The sequence below is a fragment of the Parambassis ranga genome, chromosome 8 (genome assembly GCF_900634625.1).
Source record: "Parambassis ranga chromosome 8, fParRan2.1, whole genome shotgun sequence".
Lineage (NCBI taxonomy): Eukaryota > Metazoa > Chordata > Actinopteri > Ambassidae > Parambassis > Parambassis ranga.
The window spans coordinates 9,406,134-9,426,829 of record NC_041029.1 but is presented as its reverse complement, the minus strand read 5'-3'; the positions used below and the strand labels follow the sequence as shown (position 1 = coordinate 9,426,829).

Genomic DNA, 20,696 nt, shown 5'->3' with positions numbered 1-20,696 from the left:
GCAGTGAGAACTGAATGTGACTGAGACAGACAGAGGTCAGTTGGACACAGCAATGTCTCAGTGGAAACTTCCACACACTGTCCATCATAGAAGCAGGTCCTGTGCAGACAGAGCGAGTGGAAGGAAAGTTCACTGTGTATTATCTGCATTGTGGATGTTTTCCTACCGTCTCATGCGACAAGCAGCCTTTGTTTTAATGACAAATGTTAGTTGTCTGTGCACACACAGCTTCTTTCTACCCTCTTTAGTCTGTCTGTGAGTCCTGTGAGGCTCTTAATTATACACTAATCTAACCACATCAAGTGATATTAAGACTTAGTTAAACTGAGTCATTAGCATTATTATGTTCTGTTATTTTATTATCAGATTATATGTCCACAGCCATCAGACCTGCTTGATATTACAGGACCCATGTGTGTGGTGTAATTGTAACCAGTGGTAAGGGTTGTAAACTGAAACTAAATAACATCTAGCAACAGAAAATGCAGATGATATTCTGTAGAGCCAGTATTTTTTAGGATACTAAAACATGGCAGCACAATAAGACAGGGTTTGTGGAAATTCTATGTATTTACTGTATATACAGGAATTTCACAACTTACGTCAGGTGTATTTTCATTTTAGGTCTATCTGCTGCCTCGGCCCGACTCCCTGAGGACACTGAGAGATGAGGTAAGTGGTCTCACACTTTCAAATCTTATATAATGGAGGTAAAAAAACACAGGTTAAAGTCAAAAACAAGTCCTTCCTTGATTCAGAAAAATTGGTGTTTGTAATGCCCGCGTCACCATCATATTCTGTTTTGGCTGGGGGTTTGATTTATTGTAAACAGCTCTCAGCTGGAACCTTTCTAAAACCAGTACCAGCCCGTTCCCTCTGTAGGTCTTTGTGTTGTTCCCTTCATGTGTACGCTACATGGAGCTGAACGCTAATATTAAGCCCCCTGGAGGTGGCCCACTGTGCTTCAGAAGCTGGAGAGAGAAGAGCGTAAAAACCTCTAGTAAACACCACTGTTCCAGTCTCTAGACCTTGAAAAGAAAAAAAACATGAGGAGAATTTACAAAATGAAGGTGTTCGCCTTATTATGAGACCGTTCATGTCCTCAGAATGAAGTGTTTCACCTCAGACTCAGCACCAAGTCATTAAAAAATATCATGTCAGGCTTAATTGCAAAGGTTAATGTAATCACATCGAGGTGTTTCTACTACGACAGTGAGGCACACAGGTTTTTTTTTAACCTGCACTGTGCCCGTCTGTGTTTATTCTCAGTTTGTCTTCCTTACTCTCTGTGGAACATTTTGGTTTATTTTAAGGGAACATGGAACAATGGGGTACACTGCAACAACAAGGTGTGGTGTATATTGAATCTGACCAGGCATTTTATTGGAAGGATGATTCATAGCTACAGAGTATACACAGAAAAGTGGATTTTTATGTGTTCTATAGCAAATACAGATCCAACCTGGAAGCCTCAGAACTCTATGCTACCATGTCGGCTGGGTTCTGCAACCAGGTCTGACCACAGTAATCACTAATGGACCTCGCTGTGTAGCTCTACGTTAGCAGAATCTCCTCATTTCTTTTTATTTGTAAAGGACATATGAGGTGCTCGGTGTTTCTAATATGACCACAGTGAAACTGCCATCCAGATGTTTCTCCACAGACTGATGTGAGCCAACACAGTCTGCTCTTTGACATCTTCTCTTGAAAAATGGACACGCTCCTTATGGATGTGAGGGGGACCTCTCAAACATGCAGACAGATAAATGTTTAGAGGCGAGTCATGGGCGAGGGAGTCATGAGTCAGACGTGGCTTATGTTATTGTCTTGTACCACCAGGGAAGACGATGTGGTGGTCTGCACACATGTGACTTCAGTTTTCCTTTAGGTGGCATGAAGACAAGTCTTTCAATGCATCATATGTGGTTCTGCAGTCAGACGTTTGCATTGAGCGCTGTCGGGCCTGAGGTTAAGACATAAACTTAAACATGACGCGAAGGAATACAGGAGACCTCACACACTATAAGATATAGAGATGATCCTTGAGCTTGGCCTTGATATCACCATGGGCTATTGCTTCTTGTACACAGTCTCACTAGACTGTAGCAGCCATAGAGCACCCAGTAACAGCTGACAGTCTCAGTGAAATCATAGCGCTCTCCTGTAGAAAACTACTTAAAGTGACATTTTAATTGAGGCGGCAGGGTTATTTCTACATCACTACTCTATGTTTGTTTCCTCATTAAACATTTATTGCAGCATGATTTTCACTTAACTGTGCAGTACCTGGCCCCCAGAATACTCACTCCCTCACAAACAAACACTAATAATGATGTCATATTTTCTCTGCAGTGCACATCTTTTTTTGGACTGTATAAACATGTTCTGTTTGCCTGCTGTTATTCTTCTTCCTGTTCTTCTGTTTTAGGAGTTTTAATGTTTGCTTTGCTAACAAGAACCGAGAAGCAGTTAAAGATGGACGCGGGTGAGTTTGTTTGGAAGAGGAACCCAGCTGTCATAGCTTAATTATCTGCAAAAAAACATAAAATTATGCAATGACAAAGAATGCTGTATTTGCGTTAATGAGCATTCGTCTGTGAGCGAGAATCGATGTCTGAGTCAGTTATATAGTGCTGTTCTTAATGCTTTATTCCATGTTGATGAGATCACACTACACCATGTGTATCACTGTCCTTTTACTGGGCTGCTATGGAAATCAGCTTACTAAGGGGCATCATTATGATCTGGTCTGGGAACTAGTTTTCTGTAAAAGAATGGTGCAGAAGGTAAAGAACTAAAGTATAAAGACAGGGCATCATGCACTGGTCTGTATCCAGTAACCCATAATCAGCCTTCACAGAAGTATTTTTTCAATCCTTAGTTTTTTTATGACAAATTGTTACATATAATGGCTGGAGCCTTATATATTGTGTTGTGTGTTAATAGTCCAATAATTCTTCACTCCTTTCTGGCTATATGATATTTAAGGAAGAGTGTGAATTTCAAGTGCTGGAGAAAAAAACGGTTGTGGTGTTGTGTACACGGTGTTACACTCCAAGCTGATGGAAATGGACCAAAATGGGCACTTAGCTTTACCCAATCGGACCAATGTGTGTGTTCAGAGGGCAGGACTGTGAGTGGAGCTGTGAAAAAAAAAACATATAAAAGACATCTGCGGCTGCAGAAGTACCAGTTCTGTATTTGACTGCCTGTCCGTCAGTGGGGTCTGTCTCAGTGCTGCTGTTCTCTGCTCAGATTTGTCCTTCTCCATCATGCTGGGTCGAGCTCTGCTCCAGACGTCGCTGGTTCTCTGGCTGGCTCAGCAAACTCTGCAAGGCGGTAAGAAACACATTTTGTTGTTTTATTGTAATTTAGACTTTTTGACTACTTTGACTTTAACACAAAGACTGTATGATTTGTTATTTATGGAAATATGTGTAACTATTATGTATTACTATGTAAAGATGAGCTTTATTCCTGTTTTACTGATATAATTCTGCAGCTATATGGCTGAAAAAGAGATAAACAGACAGATCTATCTAGAAAATCATTTCTTCATGTATGTATCCAAAATTGTATATTATGTCTATATATGTCCATATAAGTTGTCTGCAGCTCAATTATTGAGATGAAAAGCATACAGTACATCTGACAAAAGCCAGATTTTACAGTCAGATCTCTGACAGATCATCCTCTGCAGTGTCTCAGTCACACTTACTTGTAAAATATCAAGTCTGTGAGATTGAGGCGCTGGACTTTGTGGGCTTTGGGCTTCAACATAAGTGATGTCACTGTGGTTTATATTATCTAATGTCATGGAATCAAAGGATGCGATGAGAAAGTGGCAGAGGCAGCAAAAATCTGACGACCAGACGCGAGGAGATCTACGGGCTCCACACAGTCGCTGCCTTTTTGTCTCATCCTCTGTTTCCATCAATGGAGGTCTGTCTCCTCCTGTTGCTGTCAGGCTGGAGTCATCACAGTGACATCAGCAATTCACAAGTTTGATGTCATTTCTAGAGTCTATTAGAATGTCAATAAAAAAAGTTCAATTTACTTTCAGTATGCATGTTACACCTGCTGACATGCACACTGTATTTAATGCATGCTTTACTATTTGCAACACATTCCATCATTTTCACATACATGATTGTGATTAAAATGGATTATCCTCAATATTGCAGACTGTTTTTTAATTTATAGGGTTTTTTTTGTTTTGTTTTGTTTTTCTTTTTAACAATTTAGGGGTTAAACCTCAAAGTGTATCCTGGGGGAGAGTGCTGCCAGCCAGAGGTGAGTCAACTGCTTTTTTTCTATTTGTTTTAATTAATTTGGAAACATTTATTTTCTTTGTTAGCCTTGGACTTTATGACTTTTGAAAGCAGACATGCATCTAACTAACTAAACAAGGCTTAACTCATTATTGCCTGGAACTGGTTCATTTTGTGTCCTCTTCTTTCAGGTGTCGGCATCGGAGTAAAACCTGGAGGTCAGTCTTAACATCTTAGCATACATTAAAGCAGAGAACAATTTAAATCATAAATAGATGATCTGTTTAATTAATGAATATGTAATAGTGTAATATTTATTTTTCTTTCCTCTCAGTGACAGGGGCACTTGGAGCACTGGGGAGCCGATATGGCAGCAAGGCCATGAAGACTGGAAGTATGTTTACTCTGACTAACAGCATATTACTTTAACATCAGGTGAATCATGTTTGTATGTTTTTCCTTAAAATTCAGTTGGACGTTATGCTGGGGCTCAGCTTGGTGTCGGTAAGCACATCTTCATCTTGTAAAGGTTGTAGTGTTAAGTACACCTGCAAACGCTATCACAAAATATACAACTAAATTCAGTATGATTATACTTGTTGGAAACCCTGCTGTTTACCAGCAATGTGAACTTTTTATTGTTTCTACAGGAGGGTACAGATCTCTGGGATTAGGAGGCAGAACAGGCCTGAAGCAGGGCGGCTATGGAACGCAGGGAGCATATGTACATCAGCCTGCTCGCTTTGTGTCGTTCCCTTTTGTCTCCTGTTGCAGATCACTGATTTTCTCTGTAATTTTTTGTGGTTGCAGGTGCCAGTCTGGGGACAGAATGCCGCTCGGGGGTGGACTTACCAACGGACCTGGGCCTTGGTCTGGGCCAGGGAGGGAAACGTGGTAAGGCTGACCTACAAAGGAAGCTGTAATCTTTGTATTGTAAAAAAAATATGAGCAGGACAGGACTTAAGTAAACCATTGAGGCAAGTGCATAAATCCCTTCAGGGTGTTGGTGACCCCTCTGTGTCTGGGTCCTGCTTCACCCTGTGAGGGTTAATATTCCCTCCCTATTCTATTTTTGCATTCAAACCTACTGGATACATATATATATAGATGAACAGCTGCCAGCTGTCATGACTGTTGCACTGAATATATATTTCCTCCATGCGCCTTTTAGTCAGGGCTCTCAATGCTGAGAGTGTTTTACATGCAACATGTCTTTAACTTTTGTTTTTTCCCGCTTCTACTTTGGTGTGTTCTAATTTTGTGAAGTAATTTATAATCAAACCACACACACAGATTATGAGGTTGATGAAGTAAGCATGTATCCAATACATCTATACATATATGTATATATGTGATATAACTTCCTGTTTATGTCTTTATTCAAACCTGAAGAATATCTACTGTCTCCTTTATATATTTTACACTGCAAAAATAAAAAAGTTACATAAACAGCTGTATACATTTTTGAAAACAAAATTGTTTTTTTCTTTTTCAGCGTATGGTGCAGGCCTTGGGACTCTGCCAGGTAATTATTGTGGTTTGCTCCACACTGCCCAAACACTGCCTGTATGGCATCTGCTTGTGTGTCTGAGAAATCTCAGCTAAGTGTCACGATGTATGGGACAGATTGTATCTAACCAAATAAATAAATCAGTGAGTGGCTTGTCTGATCTAAAGATGAACTGGGCTCTTTGTTTCCTTGCCAGGATATGGAGCTTTAGGAGGCACTGGATATCCTGGAGCACGACCAGGTTAGTGATAAATGGTGTCATACCTCAGAACTCATTTAGCTGATGAGTGTGTGTGTGGCAGGGTATGTTGCTCTGTCCCACAAACACACACTGAGACTCGATCCAGAGTCGTAAATAAACATCAGGTTTTATCAGGGGATGCAGGTACTCTTACAGAACCAAGGCCAGCATCTTAAACACAAAACACTTTTGTCCTTCTTCACTGTACTTTCATTGTGTTCTGCTCCACTGTTCCACAAAAAACCTGCCTTCTGTGACCATAGTGTCAGTGATGCTCTCAGCTGTGTGTGGCATGTACAGTGAAATCAATGACAGTCCTCCTGTCTGCTCTCATTAGGGGTTTTACCCAGGTATCCCACTGGACAGGGGGCCAAGGAGCAAAAACCGGGTAAAAATCAAAGCAGTGTGTGGTGTCTGTGTGTGTGTGTGTCTGTCTTGTGATTCACAGATGTTGAATTCATGTTGGGTATTTATTCGCATGAAATCACATCTACGTTTCATTTCATTTCGTGTTCGCAGACAAGAGTCACGTGCTGACGTTGCTGAATGCGTCTGATAGTTTTCCATCTGTGTTGCATGTTGCATGAGTTGCCAGCTTATCTGTGAGCACTGATGTGTGTAGAGTACTGATTGCTGTGGTTTACAAGAGCAGAAGGAGCTTCTACAAAAACCAGGTTATGCAGACTAAATACACATGAAAAACTAGATTATGATATCATCACGGTGACACTCAGACTGTAATTTACAATAAATGGGTTGTAGCATTGCAAGATAATAACTGTAGTTTCAAGAAATATGATGAGTGAAACTACAAGGACTCATTTTAGGCTCTTACACTGTGGACTATAGGCCTCTGCTTTCATCAGTGTTCTGCTTGTCGTTGTTGTCTTTGTCACACACTGGTGCCGTTTAAGTCGGGTGGTGCATTTCAACAATATGGGATGGCAACATTTTGTTGCCATGTGTTGATGTCATCGCTCTGACTGAATGAGGAGTACTTTGTGTGGCTTTAGTCATCTCTGTGTTGTCTCAGTTCCAAATTATGGTGATGATTCTGTCCTTTGAAACCGGACTAAATTCAGGCCATAATGGATCTTGTCTTGTTTCTGTTTGGTTGTGAATTACCTCCATTTAAGCACTTATGATTCTGTTGATGATGTGTTACATTGTGTTGCAAGCAATGATATACACATTAGTAGTTGTAACAATACATGTGTTTTTCACCACTGGCTACTATTTGCTGTTGAACCTCCAAGAAACACTGTTGTCTGTGAGCCAAGAAGACGTTAGTGAATGCATGATGATATTTCTCTGCCAGGTGTGACTGCTGCAGATTTGGGTGGACCTGAGATGGCCAGTCTGGGCCAAGCTGTAGAAGATCTTAAGAGAGAAAAAAGCAGAGGTCTAGGTCATTCATATGGAAGTCAAGGCAGAGCTCTTGGACTTGAAATGCCCCTCATGAGGAGAAGCAGTGGCCCAAATGTTCCTGAATTGCATGCAGGAAAAGAAGTCAAAAGCCTTGATCCATTGGTTCAGTCATCAAGTCTCGGGCCCACAACACCTCTTGATAGAAGTAAACTTCTGGGTCTGGCCGTATCACAAGCACAGGGAGGAGGTGAGCCTAAAATAAAGGGCACAGTGAGTCATGAAGCTGCACTGGCAGGTGGAGGTGCACGAAGACAACTGCCTGTCGAGACAGACAACGTCAGAAGTCTGGGTTCTGCTTCTCCTCGTGTACAGAGTGCCAGAGACTACGACTCATCTATTCAACGTATTCAGGGAGGCAAAGACTGTGGATCACGTATTGATTTGTCAGAAATCAGTCGCTATGAGCCTTTAGGTTCAGAAACTCAAAGGACTCAAAGTTTAATGCCACATCTTGGTGAAAAGAGCAAACATCTGGGAGGTGAAACTGCACCAGCACAAGGAGAAACCTTCAGACTGCCTCTTTCACAAGACCGAGATATATTCTCCACTCCACAGGGAGGCAGACAGTATTTATCCGCTGCGGCAGAGAGGCAGGGTGTCAAAGGATTAGTGGCAAAAGGCACAAACGGACTTCAGATCCGTGGAACTGTCACTGTAGAAAGCCGTAGTCATGGTCCCACAAATCGTCAGATGCAAGGAGGGCTGATCCCAGCTGCAAGTGGAACCCAGAGTTTAGGCATCGCCTCAATAAGAGGAGGGCAGGAAGTTCCAGGCTTTACTGCTGATGGTCAGGATGCGAAACTTCTTTCCCAAGGTGATGTCAAAAGATCAAAAGGTCTCCATATCCCAGAGCAGACAGGGAGGAATACCCAGGCAACAAGTAAGAGCAAAGATTTGTCTTCTTCATCAACTAAATGATTTTTTAATGATCTATTTCTGATACATAATCTTCCATTAACTAGTGTCATTTTGTCATAGTGTCATTTCCCCTTTATTTAGTTGTGGCATTTTTTTTTCAAATGGCTGTCTTTGCAATGTCTCTTTCCAAACGTCTGACATGACCTCCACCATTAAATTATTTTTGTCTCCATGTTGTGGTCCAGAAGCTGAAAGTAATGTCAGGCTGGTGTCTTAGAAACATCCATGGTATATTACAGTGGAGCTATTAACCCCTAACTGAGACTGGCCAAGGCATAGATCAAACATTAGATACATTACATACTTCTTGGTAACAGAATGCAAATGGCCTCCAATATGGAATTCCAATAGGAAACAGCAGTGTGGAAGTTGCTATCTTGGATGTCTTGTAAGAGTTTTATGACCTGTTTTTTGTATCAAACTTGTGACATTTCAGAAAAAAAGTTTTTCATTCTGTTTCTTATCTAATCTTTATTGTAAGATACAGTCTCATATATAACATTATCCACAGCAAATGTATGTTGTACACAGTCCTGAGGGAAAATACAATATGTGGACTTTTCATGTATTCAGAGTCATAAATGAGTGCATACTACAAGCATTTTTTAATCCTCTTTAAAACCTTAAGCTGCGCAATGTAAGGCTCATATGTGTATAGGTTTAACGTGATCTCTTAATCACTGATGAAGCTGTCTGGTCAGAGGCTGACATCACGGTCATGCAAGGAAAACCCAGACATCATCATCCTGTCTGTAGTTTAATCCCCTAATCCTGTATATACATGTATCATATGCTGTAATACTTGGTTTGCCACATACAATGGATTATTATAACACATCCAGCAATATGTTTGTGTCTCTGTATTGTGTGTCTGTCTGTGTGACAGTAATTCTGAGGCTGTGATTTTTAACGTTCAGTCCAGGAAGGTCTAAAGTTGCACTGATCATTCAGCAGTAGCATAAAAAACAGTGTCACTTCCTTTTAGTCCATGATAAATTGCAGGTGATTTTGCTGAGCGTCTGTGAATCTTCTCTCTTGCAGGTTATATTGGTGGAGCAGGGAACTATCTGGGAGCAAGCCTGGGTGCTGGGGGCTATGGAGCAGGTAATGTTGGGCGATGACACGTAAACTGTAAAAAGTAAAGGTCAGTTTTAGCAGATGCAGATACTGATGCAGTATGTACTGTTGTCCAACTGTCTGCAGGTTTGGGCCAGGGAGCATATCTGGGTAGTACACCTGGAAAACTTGGAGGTGAGTATGTAGATGTCTCATAATTATTATTCTCTGTGTTTTTTATGGCTCCTTTTGCTTTATAATTTCCACCTTTTCTCACAAAAAAGAATCTAAAATTTTAGCTCAGGCAGCACTTGGAAATCCCTTCAGTGTTTCATTGATGCTAACTTGTGAGGCTTCTTCTGTTTTCCCAGCTTACATTTAACACAGAGATATCCTGTTTGCATGCCACAGCTCTTAAGGCTCTTAAAAGCACCTAAGGATAGCCTGGATAAGACATGATTCTTTCCCCCACTTGAATTTCATTGTTGTTTCATTACTGAGACTCACAACCAGACAGCAGAAAGTCAGCTGCTACTTTGCCTTGTAAACTGATCATTTGCTTGTGAGCCATACCATTAAAAAAATTAGATTCTTTTTCGCCTCACTAGGCTTTCGTTTCAGGCAAATGATTACATTGAATATAATAACCTACAAGAATTGTTTCAGACATTTCTTTTTAAAGATATCCCTCTCAGGGCCTGCCATGTTTATATATTCATTTGTCCAAGCTAACTGTAACTTTTGGTGTCCTGGTACATTTTTTTACCGTGTGTTACCACAGGTTATGGTGAGGGAGCGACAGGATACCTCGGTGCTATGGCAGGAAATGGTTTTGGTGAGTGGCCGCTCATCAGATGTTAACCTTTATGTCAAATATCTTTGTTCAGTTTTCGCTTTAGGTGGAGATGCTGCAAAAGCTTTGTCTACAGGTGTATGCCCTGCATCCTAAACATGATTAAATGTCTTCTTTCTCTCTGACATGACAGAATCTTGTTAAATGTTTAAACATATGTCACTTCCTCTCAGCAGGTTATGGGAATGGTTACAGTGATGGTTATGGAGCTGGTGAGTGAAATATAAACCAAATAAAAAAACAAAAATGTGAAACTCGGCCTACTTAAAGTGGTGGTACCTCATGTTAGTGCTAATTAGAACTATGTTTCAGGGCTTGGTTACCCTGCAGAGTTAGCTGATGTTGCAGAGAACAAAGCAGGGAAGAATAAAGGTAACAATCTTATAGCAACTTTAACCTGCTGAAAACCTTTAAGAGGTGATGGCACTAACCCGTAGATGCTTTACCTGTGATGTCTGACATCACAGTGATTAGAGAATAAAGTGCTGATTATAATGGCCAGTGTGGTCTTCTATCCACTGGGTGTAGCTATTGTCACTCACTGATAGAAGCTGACCAGTTCAGTCTGGTGGTTTCTGACTTCCTGCGCCTCTAGATGCTTTTTAACACTGTTTAATTTCATACTTATCAGTTAATGGCTGAACATGGTCTGACCTGCATGTCTTTGTTTACAGCCCTCAGCACAGGAGCGTATGCTGGGCAGATGCCAGGGGCTTATGGTAAGTGATGGATCAGCAGCAAGGGGACAGATAATGTATGTTCCTCTGGCTGACAGAAATGAGTGTGAATACTGTCAATCAAATGATTTCAATATCAATTAATTTACTGACCAATGCTTTTGGCTCTGGAATAAGCTTCATTCACAGTAATTTGTGACTGGGGTATCAAAAAGCAGCATACTGTGGTTCCAATGTTACATTTTGTATTAAAGTAACATACATGAGCTCCTATATTCTGTCATGTTCGAAGCCCCTTTCATGTTTTTTCAGGGGCCCTTGGTGCAGGCCTGGAATCAACTGGTGGCAAATATGGTGAGTGGAGCTGCCATGACCTCATCCTTCTGTCACACTATTAGTCAAGCTTCTGTCTTTGTGGCTGTCTAATGCGTGAGTCAGACTGAAACTAGTGGATAGCACTGAGCGGGCTGATAGCCCATACAGGTGAAGGTTAGAAGCAACGTGAGTCAGTGTGACTGTTTCTTTTTCTTTTCCTACAGGAGGAGGAGCTGCTCAGGTTCCTTATGGTAATGCTCCTGTGATTCCTGCTGGACTGGAAGGTAAAAGCTGCCATTTTGTTTATATCTAGAATTACTGTGCAACTGCAGTTGCAACAAATGCTGCGTGATAACACAAAAAACACACCTCAAACATCAGAGAAAAGAAAAACAAAAAAACATCACAGTTTATTACTCATATGTAACAGATGTTGTTCCTCTACCAGGGGATGGTGGCTACCCGTATGCTGCTCAGCACCTCAGCCTTGGTGCTGAAAGTGCAAAAACCGCCAACAAATATGGTGAGAGTGACTGCGTGTGAGCAAAATGTGTGAAGAAACCATAAAAGTACCGTTAAAGCAAGGAGGCGTCTTGTGTTTTAACCGTCTGAGATTATAAGTTTTAAATGTCACAGTGAATACAAATCAGAACACCAAAAGTTGATATATAAATGTGAGATAAGGCTACATTACAGTATTGTTCTGTGTGTATGTGTCATGATTCACCATTATTAGACCTGATGAAGAATCTATCTGCATGATATGTGTTGTTTCAGAGGCTGGGACAGGATATGGGGCTCAGCAAACAGGTGAATATACAAGTATACTCTCTCACATCAGACAAATCTCAAGGCCTTCACTGCAAGTCACAGCAATACATGACACTGTATAATTCTGGAATCATCACATAAGCATGTTTCTTTGTGTCTGTGCCATGTCCTGATCTCAAACATGTCTTTTTCATGTACTTGACTAGGTTATGGTGCGCAGCTAGGAGTCACTCAAGATGGCTTGGGTAAGTCAGACTTCCTCAATTATGACCAACTTCCACTCCCTTTGCTGCTTCTGGCGACCTTATAAGTCACGTCTTGTTGCATAAGTCAGAGCTAATCTTGCTGTGCTGCAAAATAGCTTTCATAATGTGTGGTTTGCCTGCATCAAAACGTTTTACTTGCTCTGACTAAAAGTACAATGACATGCATTATGAATTATTTTGCACTTAAGGAAGTATATGTCGCCTGCATAGTTAGGTGGCTGAGTCCACTAATACAAGTCAAAAACGGCACGGCTTAACACAGCTGAAAAACCTCTTTTTCTGCTGCTGCGTTTATAAAATAAAACCTGGTTGATTCTGTTTACAGGAGAGCAGGCCGGCAAATATGGCAGTGTGAACGGCGCCCTTGGTAACGGATACAAAGGTTAGAAGCCTTAAAACTGCTGCTTAAAGATCCTGATGAGGAAACAAATGATATGCAGGTTATTTGTTAGCAGGTTAAATGGGAAACAGCTGTCCTCTTTAAGTGTATGTTGTGTTCATTTATCTCTGCCTCACACATCTTTTGTGCTCTGGTGTTTGACATGTTTCTGTCTTCATGTCCCACCCCAACCTCCTTGTCTCCGTTCTTAGGCTAAGTCGAGGGACCTGGGCCTCCTTAAGTGGATCATTTCTACAATGTGTTCAATGGAATTTTGAAGCATGTGTTTTAACTCCTTTTTTTTGTCCAGTTGTCTTGTCTTTGTCTCCTGTCTCTTTCTGTTATTGGACATTTGTTACCAGTGTCTGTGTGTCTTGTTTGTCCAAACCCTGCTGTACCCCAACACTTCAACTCTGTCAATGCTCAAAAAACAAACAAAAAAAGGTGGAGACTGATGAACATAAATAGATGTAAAATGCAAGAAGTTTGTCTCGATGTTCTGAAATAAAAAAAAATGAAAGTTGATTTTAGGGGCGTTAATGCAATAAATGATATTGCCAGATGGTGTTAGAGACTCTTGGGTCAGAAGATCTATATTGTTTAGCTGAACATTTAACAACAACTTTAACAGTGACATGAAACCGCATCTGTAGACAGGAAGTTTTACCACTTCCTTTCTCAGGTTGAGCAACGCTGATGAAGATAAACAGAACACCACTTAAAATAAAACTAAAGGTTTTACAATGAAACATCAAACACTACAAACAGTTCAGATATTGTAGGTTTATTCAAAATAAACACATATATCAAAACATATAAAATACATAAAATACACCATTAGTACTTGTAAAGATGCTTATTATACATATATTAAATCTAAATAAGTGTAGTTATAAGGCTTTAGCTATACTAAGTGAGCTGCAAAAATATAAAATATACTAAATACTATATAACATTAAATTGAGTAAAATGCAGCATTATCTACTGTGATCAGTAAAGACTGAATAGGATAAAATGCTGGTTAATAAGCTTATGCCGAATAATGATGATGTTATTAAAGTTATTATGTTATTATTATGTTGTTATCATAGCTTTGGCTCTCAGCAGTAAGACTCTGGTTTTTCCATGGGCTTGAGTCGTCCCAAACACACCCAGTCTCCTTCAGGATGGCCTTTGGAACATGATCGGGCATGACGGGACACATACTCCTCCCTCTGACTTTGACTCATAGGTGAAGGTTGTATAGGTCCTAGCATGATTCTCCGACTCAGACTCGGAGCACATGTTCACCTCCCATTTGTAGAACATCGGCCGTGCTGCCAGAACACACAGATCCTCCTTTACTCCCGCAGACAGAGACCGTCTCACATTCTCCCAGCAAGTCGTCGTCCCAGTTGTTGTCCTGAGCCCACACTTCAATCGCACTTGTATACCCGTGCAGACAGATCCTGGGGGCCCAGATCGATGACCGAGGCCCAGTGCGGGTCGTTGTTGTATGATGACATGAGAACGATGAACCACCAGTCCGTTGACTGAGACCTTCACATAGCCATCAGTGGCTGTGGTGTGATCGCCCCACAGTCCAGTGGCCCGTTGTACTGTTATGATGACCCGTGCCATGCCCTTACGGGTTGGACAGCAGTCCAGCAGCGGCGAGTCCAGGATGCTCGGTCGCTGACACTTTTCACTGCAGTTCCTCCACAGGCCTTTCTCCAGGATGTAATGGCTGATGGCGGAGCGTAGGTTTTTGCGGGCAGGGGAGTTAGTGGGCAGTAACTCATGAAGTGAATCCATGAATATGAGACGATGTGGATCATGTGGTAGTGGTCAGCCAGTCTTTGTAGGCCGATGGGTTTTTGTCAGAGGAGAAGAGAAGGTCTGGGTCTGTGGTATGGCCTCCCCTTATTTCAGTGAACCTGTGGAGGCAAAGTGATGTTTCAGCTGGGGTAAATGATCTTTTCTTGGAAAAATACCTAAAATGTAAGAAAAGGTTCTATACCTGTCATTGAAGAGGTCTGAGAAGGATTTCTTATTCTCCATGTTGTTTTTGTCTGTCTGGCAGTGTTTCACTTCAGCATTCACAGTGACTTTGACACTTGCGGACGCCTCAGCCTCTAGACACATCTGCACCTCCTCCACACTGAGCCCTCATGCTGGCCTGACACGCCTGATGCTGGTCACTGGGACTGAACACTTCCTCCCAGCTTCACCTGGAGTTAAATATTTGAACACATAAGCAACTGAGGTTACCCGTTTTGATTTTGTGATAAACAATTGTTAGCTTTTTCATTCACCTTGGTGATGTAGTGGGTACCAAAGTTGTCAATGAATTTGTAAAAACCGTTGCTTGTATGCAGGCTGTAGTTTTAGGGAGCTGCTTCACTGCTTTGGCGAAATTCTTTATGCAATTTGGGAGTGCTGGAAACTCGTAGCTAAAGAATACACAAAACAGTTTAAAGCAGTGTGAAACAGTATAAGATGACAAGATGAAGAGTATCAACTTCTGTCCTCGCCTCTTACCTGTAGAACTCACAGGACATGCTGTTGCTGGTGAAGCTGAATTTATCATTCTTTGTTTTCTCCATGGAGTAATCAGCCAGTTTAGAATTGCTGCCAGCTAGCATCAGTGAGCCTTGTTTACCTTTTATGTCAACATCTAGATTGACCTTCCAGTTGTTCTCGACAGAGGAGCTGCTGGAACTGACCAGAGATTCGCTGGATTTGTGAAGTTTTGTGGCCACTTTGGAACTGCAGAACTGCTTGGGCCTCCAGTCCACCACTGACAAGGGCAGCTTCTGCATTTTGTTCTCCAGGTAGGGGTTACTACACAAGGTGCATGTTTTATCTTTGCTCTTCCACTGCTTCATGTCGAGCACAAAGGCCCCCTTACGTTCCATTTGGTGATGTCGAAGCCCTCTCCTGCCAAATTTGGGAACCCGGAGCAATTCTGCATCCGTGCACTGTTTGGGTGTTCCCTCTGTGCATGACTGATAGGTGCAGTGAGGGTACAGGGACAGCATGAGGCCAGCCCAGATGCAAATATTTAACAGACGCATGCTCCTGTTAAACTGGATGATGGACACAAACTGGAAGAGAAATATTTGAATTAAGATAAAACACTATTTTTACAAGTTCAAAGTTTTGACAATTATTCTGATTTCCTCTGTATGCAGACTACGGGGTTTAATCAGCACACCATTTCATTGCCTGCTTCGTTTCTACCATCGTTAGGCTTCTATAGGCTAATTATTTTCATTGCATTCTTTGAGTCAGATGGTCAGTCAGACAGAACCCGACTTGACCCAGCCCCATACCCTCACCCTTTCCCCCCCGATTTCCCAATAATGAAGCTAATGAATTACCTGCCTTTGAACCTGTACAATAGTATTACATATTATGTAACAAAACTCTATGAACAAATAGCCATTAATCTGGTGACACATTATCCATTCACCATGTGTGTGTTTTGTACATAGCGTCTGAGACACTTTCTCCAAAATGTCAGATACTTTTGGATAAGATTTACCAGTCAGTCAAGTCTTGTGGTTTAGATCTTATCTAATTAGATTTTTCTGTTTCGAATGATAACACTATCATCCTTTGATACTTCTTCTCGGGTGTACCTCAAAATCTGAATTTGTAAAACAGATCACATCCTATATTTCATGCGAAGGAAATGTTTTCACCACGAGGATATACAAAAATGAATTTTGAAACAAGATGCAGAGTGTAAGCATAGTTTTTTGTCTGTTTATAAGAAAAACTTGCACAGGTCCTCCTTGTGTGTCTTCTCAGATGATCTCTAAGTAGCAGATGGCCAAAACCTTTCAACCACTTCAATGAGAACGTAGCTTTTTTCCACCACTTAGTATCTGTCTGTAGTTGTAACTAACATTCTTGGTCATCTTAAAAAACATTTTTCCAACATGCACTTTTTAAAATGTGAAAAAGAATCTACAACACTACAATGAGAACAGAATACCTTTGTGACCTTTAGTAAACACTCACCTAACAGCTTAAAAAGCTTTTAAAAGTTTAAAGATACTGTTTTCACATGACTCAACTGTACCATAGTTACATGAATGCAGCACGATCCCCCACAGACTGTTGCATATATGCAAGAAGTAAAAGAATATCTCAGAGTGGAGCGCATCAGCAAGACTCACCTTCATGGTTGACGCTGCATTCGAGAAGCACACTGCTGTCTGTGAAGATGACTGTCAGTACTTAAGTCAAAAAAGGCAACGCTGAAGGCGACGCGTTGGTTGTTGACAATGGTCCTTTAATGCGTGTGTGTGTATGTGTAAGTGGGGGGGAGGGGGGGGTGTTGTGTTAATGTGGGAGGGTGCAGCGGTTTGTCAGTTTCATCTATGTAGAGCATACCCAAAACTAAGCTGAGCAAGAGGAGCCAGTGGTCTACAACCAAGCTCAAAGAGGTTGTGACAATACAGCAGTTGAGCGTGTGTTCCAGTTAATCAGGAACCAAAGACCACAAACCCATCATTTCTCTGAAGTGGTGGTGGGCTGTGGTGTTGTTGGCTGAAAACAGAACATTGTCACACGCTACTTGATCAGCTCCTCCAAAGAAAGGGGGGGGGGGGGGGGGATCTTGACAACCCATCACCACAGAAACAGGAGTATCATAGCATTATAGAACAGACAAGACTTTTATTTTGAGGTGCTGAGAAAAAGTCAACCAGTAAAAATACAAATAATGTAATTAATGTGTGGATTCATATTTTTTCCAAAAGAAAACAACACTCAGAGATATAAGAGGCGGCAATGTGTGAGGCTGCCAGACAACAATCCACACAACCACAATGTAAAAGTGACTTTACACTCTTCTTATAAGCAATTTGATGAAAATATTATATGCTACAAAAAAAGTAATGAAAAAGCTAAAGTGGCTAGTAAAGGCTGCATTCTTTGGTAATGATTGACAGCTTGTTGCAAAGCTCCAAACAACATAGAAGAATTTACTAACTACACAAGAAAAAACATCAACAACAAACAAAAGCAGAGAAAATAGAAATTTTAAAAGCACCTCAGTAAAGCTTAATATGTCTGTTATATTGCATCATAGCTTTGGCTCTCAGCAGTAAGACTCTGGTTTTTCCATGGGCTTGAGTCGTCCACAAACACACCCATCTCCTTCAGGATGGCCTTTGGAACAGGATGGGCATGACGGGACACATACATCCTCCTCAGACTTTGACTCATAGGTGAAGGTTTATAGGTCATGCATAATTCTCCGCTCAGACTCGGAGCACATTTCACCTCCCATTTGTAGAACAGTCGGCCATACTGCAGAACACACAGATCCTCCTTTACTCCCGCAGACAGAGACCTCTCACATTCTCCCAGCAAGTCATCGTCCCAGTTGTTGTCCTGATCCCACACTTCAAATCTCACTTTGTTACCTGCAGACAGATCCTGGGGGCCCAGATCGATGACTGAGGCCCAGTGCGGGTCGTTGTTGTTATGAATGACATGAGAACGATGAACCACCAGTCCGTTGACTGAGACCTTCACATAGCCATCAGTGGCTGTGGTGTGGTCGCCCCACAGTCCAGTGGCCCGTTGTACTGTTATGATGACCCGTGCCATGCCCTTACGGGTTGGACAGCAGTCCGGGTTGACTGCAGGATCGTTGTGGCACTGGCAGACACAGGAATCTCTGGAGTCGCTCTTTATGCCGGCCAGACACTTTTCACTGCAGTTCCTCCACAGGCCTTTCTCCAGGATATAATGGCTGATGGCAGAGCGCAGGTTTTTGCGGGCAGGGGAGTTAGTGGGCAGTAACTCATGAAGTGATTCCATGGAATATGAGACGATGTCTGGATTCAGTGGTAATGTGGTCAGCCAGTCTTTGTAGGCCGATGGGTTTTTGTCAGAGGAGAAGAGAAGGTCTGGGTCTGTGGTATGGCCTCCCCTTATTTCAGTGAACCTGTAGAGTCAGAGTAGATTACAGTGAATGGGAAAGCCTTTGTGTTCCAGCGATCGGGAAGTACATTACACACCTGTCACTGAAGGCGCTGGAGAAGGCCGACTTACTGTCGCTCTTCTGAATGTCCTTGTTGCAGTGCTTTGTTTCAGCCTTTACACTAACTTTGGCACTTACAGACGCCTCAACTTCCAGACACATCTGTACCTCTTCCACACTGAGGCCCTGCAGGCTGGCCTCACACTGCCTGATGCTGGTCACTGACTGAACACTTCCTCCCAGCTTCACCTGGAGTTAAATATTTAAACACATCCTACATGACTATGGTGTACTCAATGTGTATAATATTCATGTAAATAATGTGTCACATTGTTTTAGCACAGCTGCTTTCACCTTGGTAATGTAGTGGGTGCCAAAGTTGTCGATCAGTTTGTAGAATTGCTGCTTGGATTCTGGGCTGTAGATTTCCGGAAGCTGCTTCACTGCTTTTCTAAATTCTCTGTGCACCTTTGGAGTGCTGGACACTCGGTAGCTGTTTCCAATGAGACATCACAACAGACCAGTACAATACACCTCTACATCACAGCAGAAAAAAGGTGCAGAGCAATGACAGTCATCATCTTACCTGTAGTACTCACAGGACATGCTGTGGGTGGCAAAGCTGAATTTATCATTCTTTGTTTTCTCCATGGAGTAATCAGCCAGTTTAGAATTGGTGCCAGCTAACATCAGTGAGCTTTGTTTACCTTTCATGTCAACATCTAGATTGACTTTCCAGTTGTTCTCGACAGAGGAGCTGCTGGAACTGACCAGAGATTCGCTGGATTTGTGAAGTTTTGTGGCCACTTTGGAACTGCAGGACTGTTTGGACCTCCAGTCCACCACTGACAAGGGCAGCTTCTGCATTTTGTTCTCCAGGTAGGGGTTACTACACAAGGTGCATTTTTTCCCTTTGCTCTTCCACTGATTCATGTCAAGCACAAAGGCCCCCTTACGTTCCATTTTGGTGATGTCGAAGCCCTCTCCTGCCAAATTGGAACCCGGAGCAAATTCTGCATCCATGCACTGTTTGGGTGTTCCCTCTGTGCATGACTGATAGGTGCAGTGAGGGTACAGGGACAGCATGAGGCCAGCCCAGATGCGAATATTTAACAGACACATGCTTCTGCTGAAAAAGAAAATGATTGGTGCAGTTTGCAAAAAATAACCTCTTGTACATATTTTGTTTTTCATCTGATTTTAAGCCTTTAGTATGCCTCTCCTGGGTATGCATGCTACTCTCATGCATTCAGATCTGCAGTGATAGCTTTTATTAATTCAGTATACACAACTGTTAGGGCACACCTTAAAATTTTTAAAAGTCAAGAACTGCTTATTTAAAAAAAAAAACAGCTTTTAAATTGAGGTGAATAAATAGATGTCCGGTATTGTCCACTATTAAATCAGACATCATCAGCATAGAAATTATACTCTCTACTGTTAGAGAATGTTGAATTAAAAAATGTGTTGTATGCTGATATCTAATTTGAGATTATTTTAAAATCAGCGTGACTCACCTTCACCTGATGTTATTCCACTGCATGCATGAATATGTCTGTGAGGGGCAGCGGCTGCAGTTTGTGTTTTACAGACAAAGAAGCAATGGGTGATGGTGGAGGAAAAACACGTGGTTTGACAGGTCCTTAGATGCAAAGTGAACCTGTTAGTTTTCTCACACACCTATAACCACAGATGCAAATAGACACTGATGATAAATAGCATAGTCTTATTTAAACTAATATTAAAAAATTATCATGGCTGAATTCAGTTCAGATACAATTTCAGACACTCTAATGTAATGTAGAAGGGTATGAAAGCGGAGGAGTTGATCATGTTTATAATACTGAGTTATGTTCATTGTGCACTTTCTGCATGAGTTTTGTGTGTGTATGTGTGAAAGAGAAACACCATTAATTGTTATGTTGTCAAGAATAAGATCAGAAGTTTACCTTCAAACTACAATCAAAACTACAATAATTACAATTTTGTTACAAAGAGTATACCAGCATTTATGAGATCCTATGATTT

The 20,696-nt window shown here is 41.6% G+C and overlaps 2 protein-coding genes and 1 pseudogene across 3 annotated transcripts; 1 reads left to right on the top strand and 2 right to left on the bottom strand.

The window, feature by feature from the left end:
* The first annotated feature begins 2,432 nt into the window (after positions 1 to 2,432).
* Positions 2,433 to 12,693, top strand: LOC114439941 (fibroin heavy chain). Its single transcript, XM_028412152.1, has 23 exons — positions 2,433 to 2,485; positions 3,256 to 3,339; positions 4,246 to 4,293; positions 4,606 to 4,665; positions 4,743 to 4,775; positions 4,922 to 5,021; positions 5,089 to 5,165; positions 5,767 to 5,796; positions 5,978 to 6,022; positions 7,341 to 8,330; positions 9,410 to 9,472; positions 9,572 to 9,619; positions 10,206 to 10,259; positions 10,324 to 10,353; positions 10,454 to 10,489; positions 10,590 to 10,649; positions 10,952 to 10,996; positions 11,267 to 11,308; positions 11,494 to 11,553; positions 11,718 to 11,792; positions 12,047 to 12,079; positions 12,247 to 12,285; positions 12,632 to 12,693. The coding sequence occupies exons 1-23, from the start codon at positions 2,437 to 2,439 to the stop codon at positions 12,691 to 12,693; spliced, it is 2,163 nt and encodes a 720-aa protein (XP_028267953.1). The 5' UTR covers positions 2,433 to 2,436.
* Positions 12,694 to 13,725: 1,032 nt separating this feature from the next.
* Positions 13,726 to 16,971, bottom strand: LOC114439535 (perforin-1-like; annotated as a pseudogene).
* Positions 16,972 to 17,387: 416 nt separating this feature from the next.
* Positions 17,388 to 20,251, bottom strand: LOC114439534 (perforin-1-like). 2 transcript variants are annotated; one of them, XM_028411553.1, is made up of 5 exons: positions 20,186 to 20,251; positions 19,255 to 19,797; positions 19,023 to 19,161; positions 18,706 to 18,917; positions 17,388 to 18,632 (listed from the first exon to the last, which is right to left on the bottom strand). In XM_028411553.1, exons 2-5 carry the CDS (start codon positions 19,788 to 19,790, stop codon positions 17,753 to 17,755), a joined length of 1,767 nt encoding a protein of 588 aa, XP_028267354.1. In that variant the 5' UTR covers positions 19,791 to 19,797; positions 20,186 to 20,251; the 3' UTR covers positions 17,388 to 17,752. The 2 variants fall into 2 exon arrangements, with proteins under 2 accessions (XP_028267354.1, XP_028267355.1); XM_028411554.1 differs by having other exon boundaries at positions 19,255 to 19,794; positions 20,186 to 20,217.
* Positions 20,252 to 20,696: the final 445 nt, after the last annotated feature.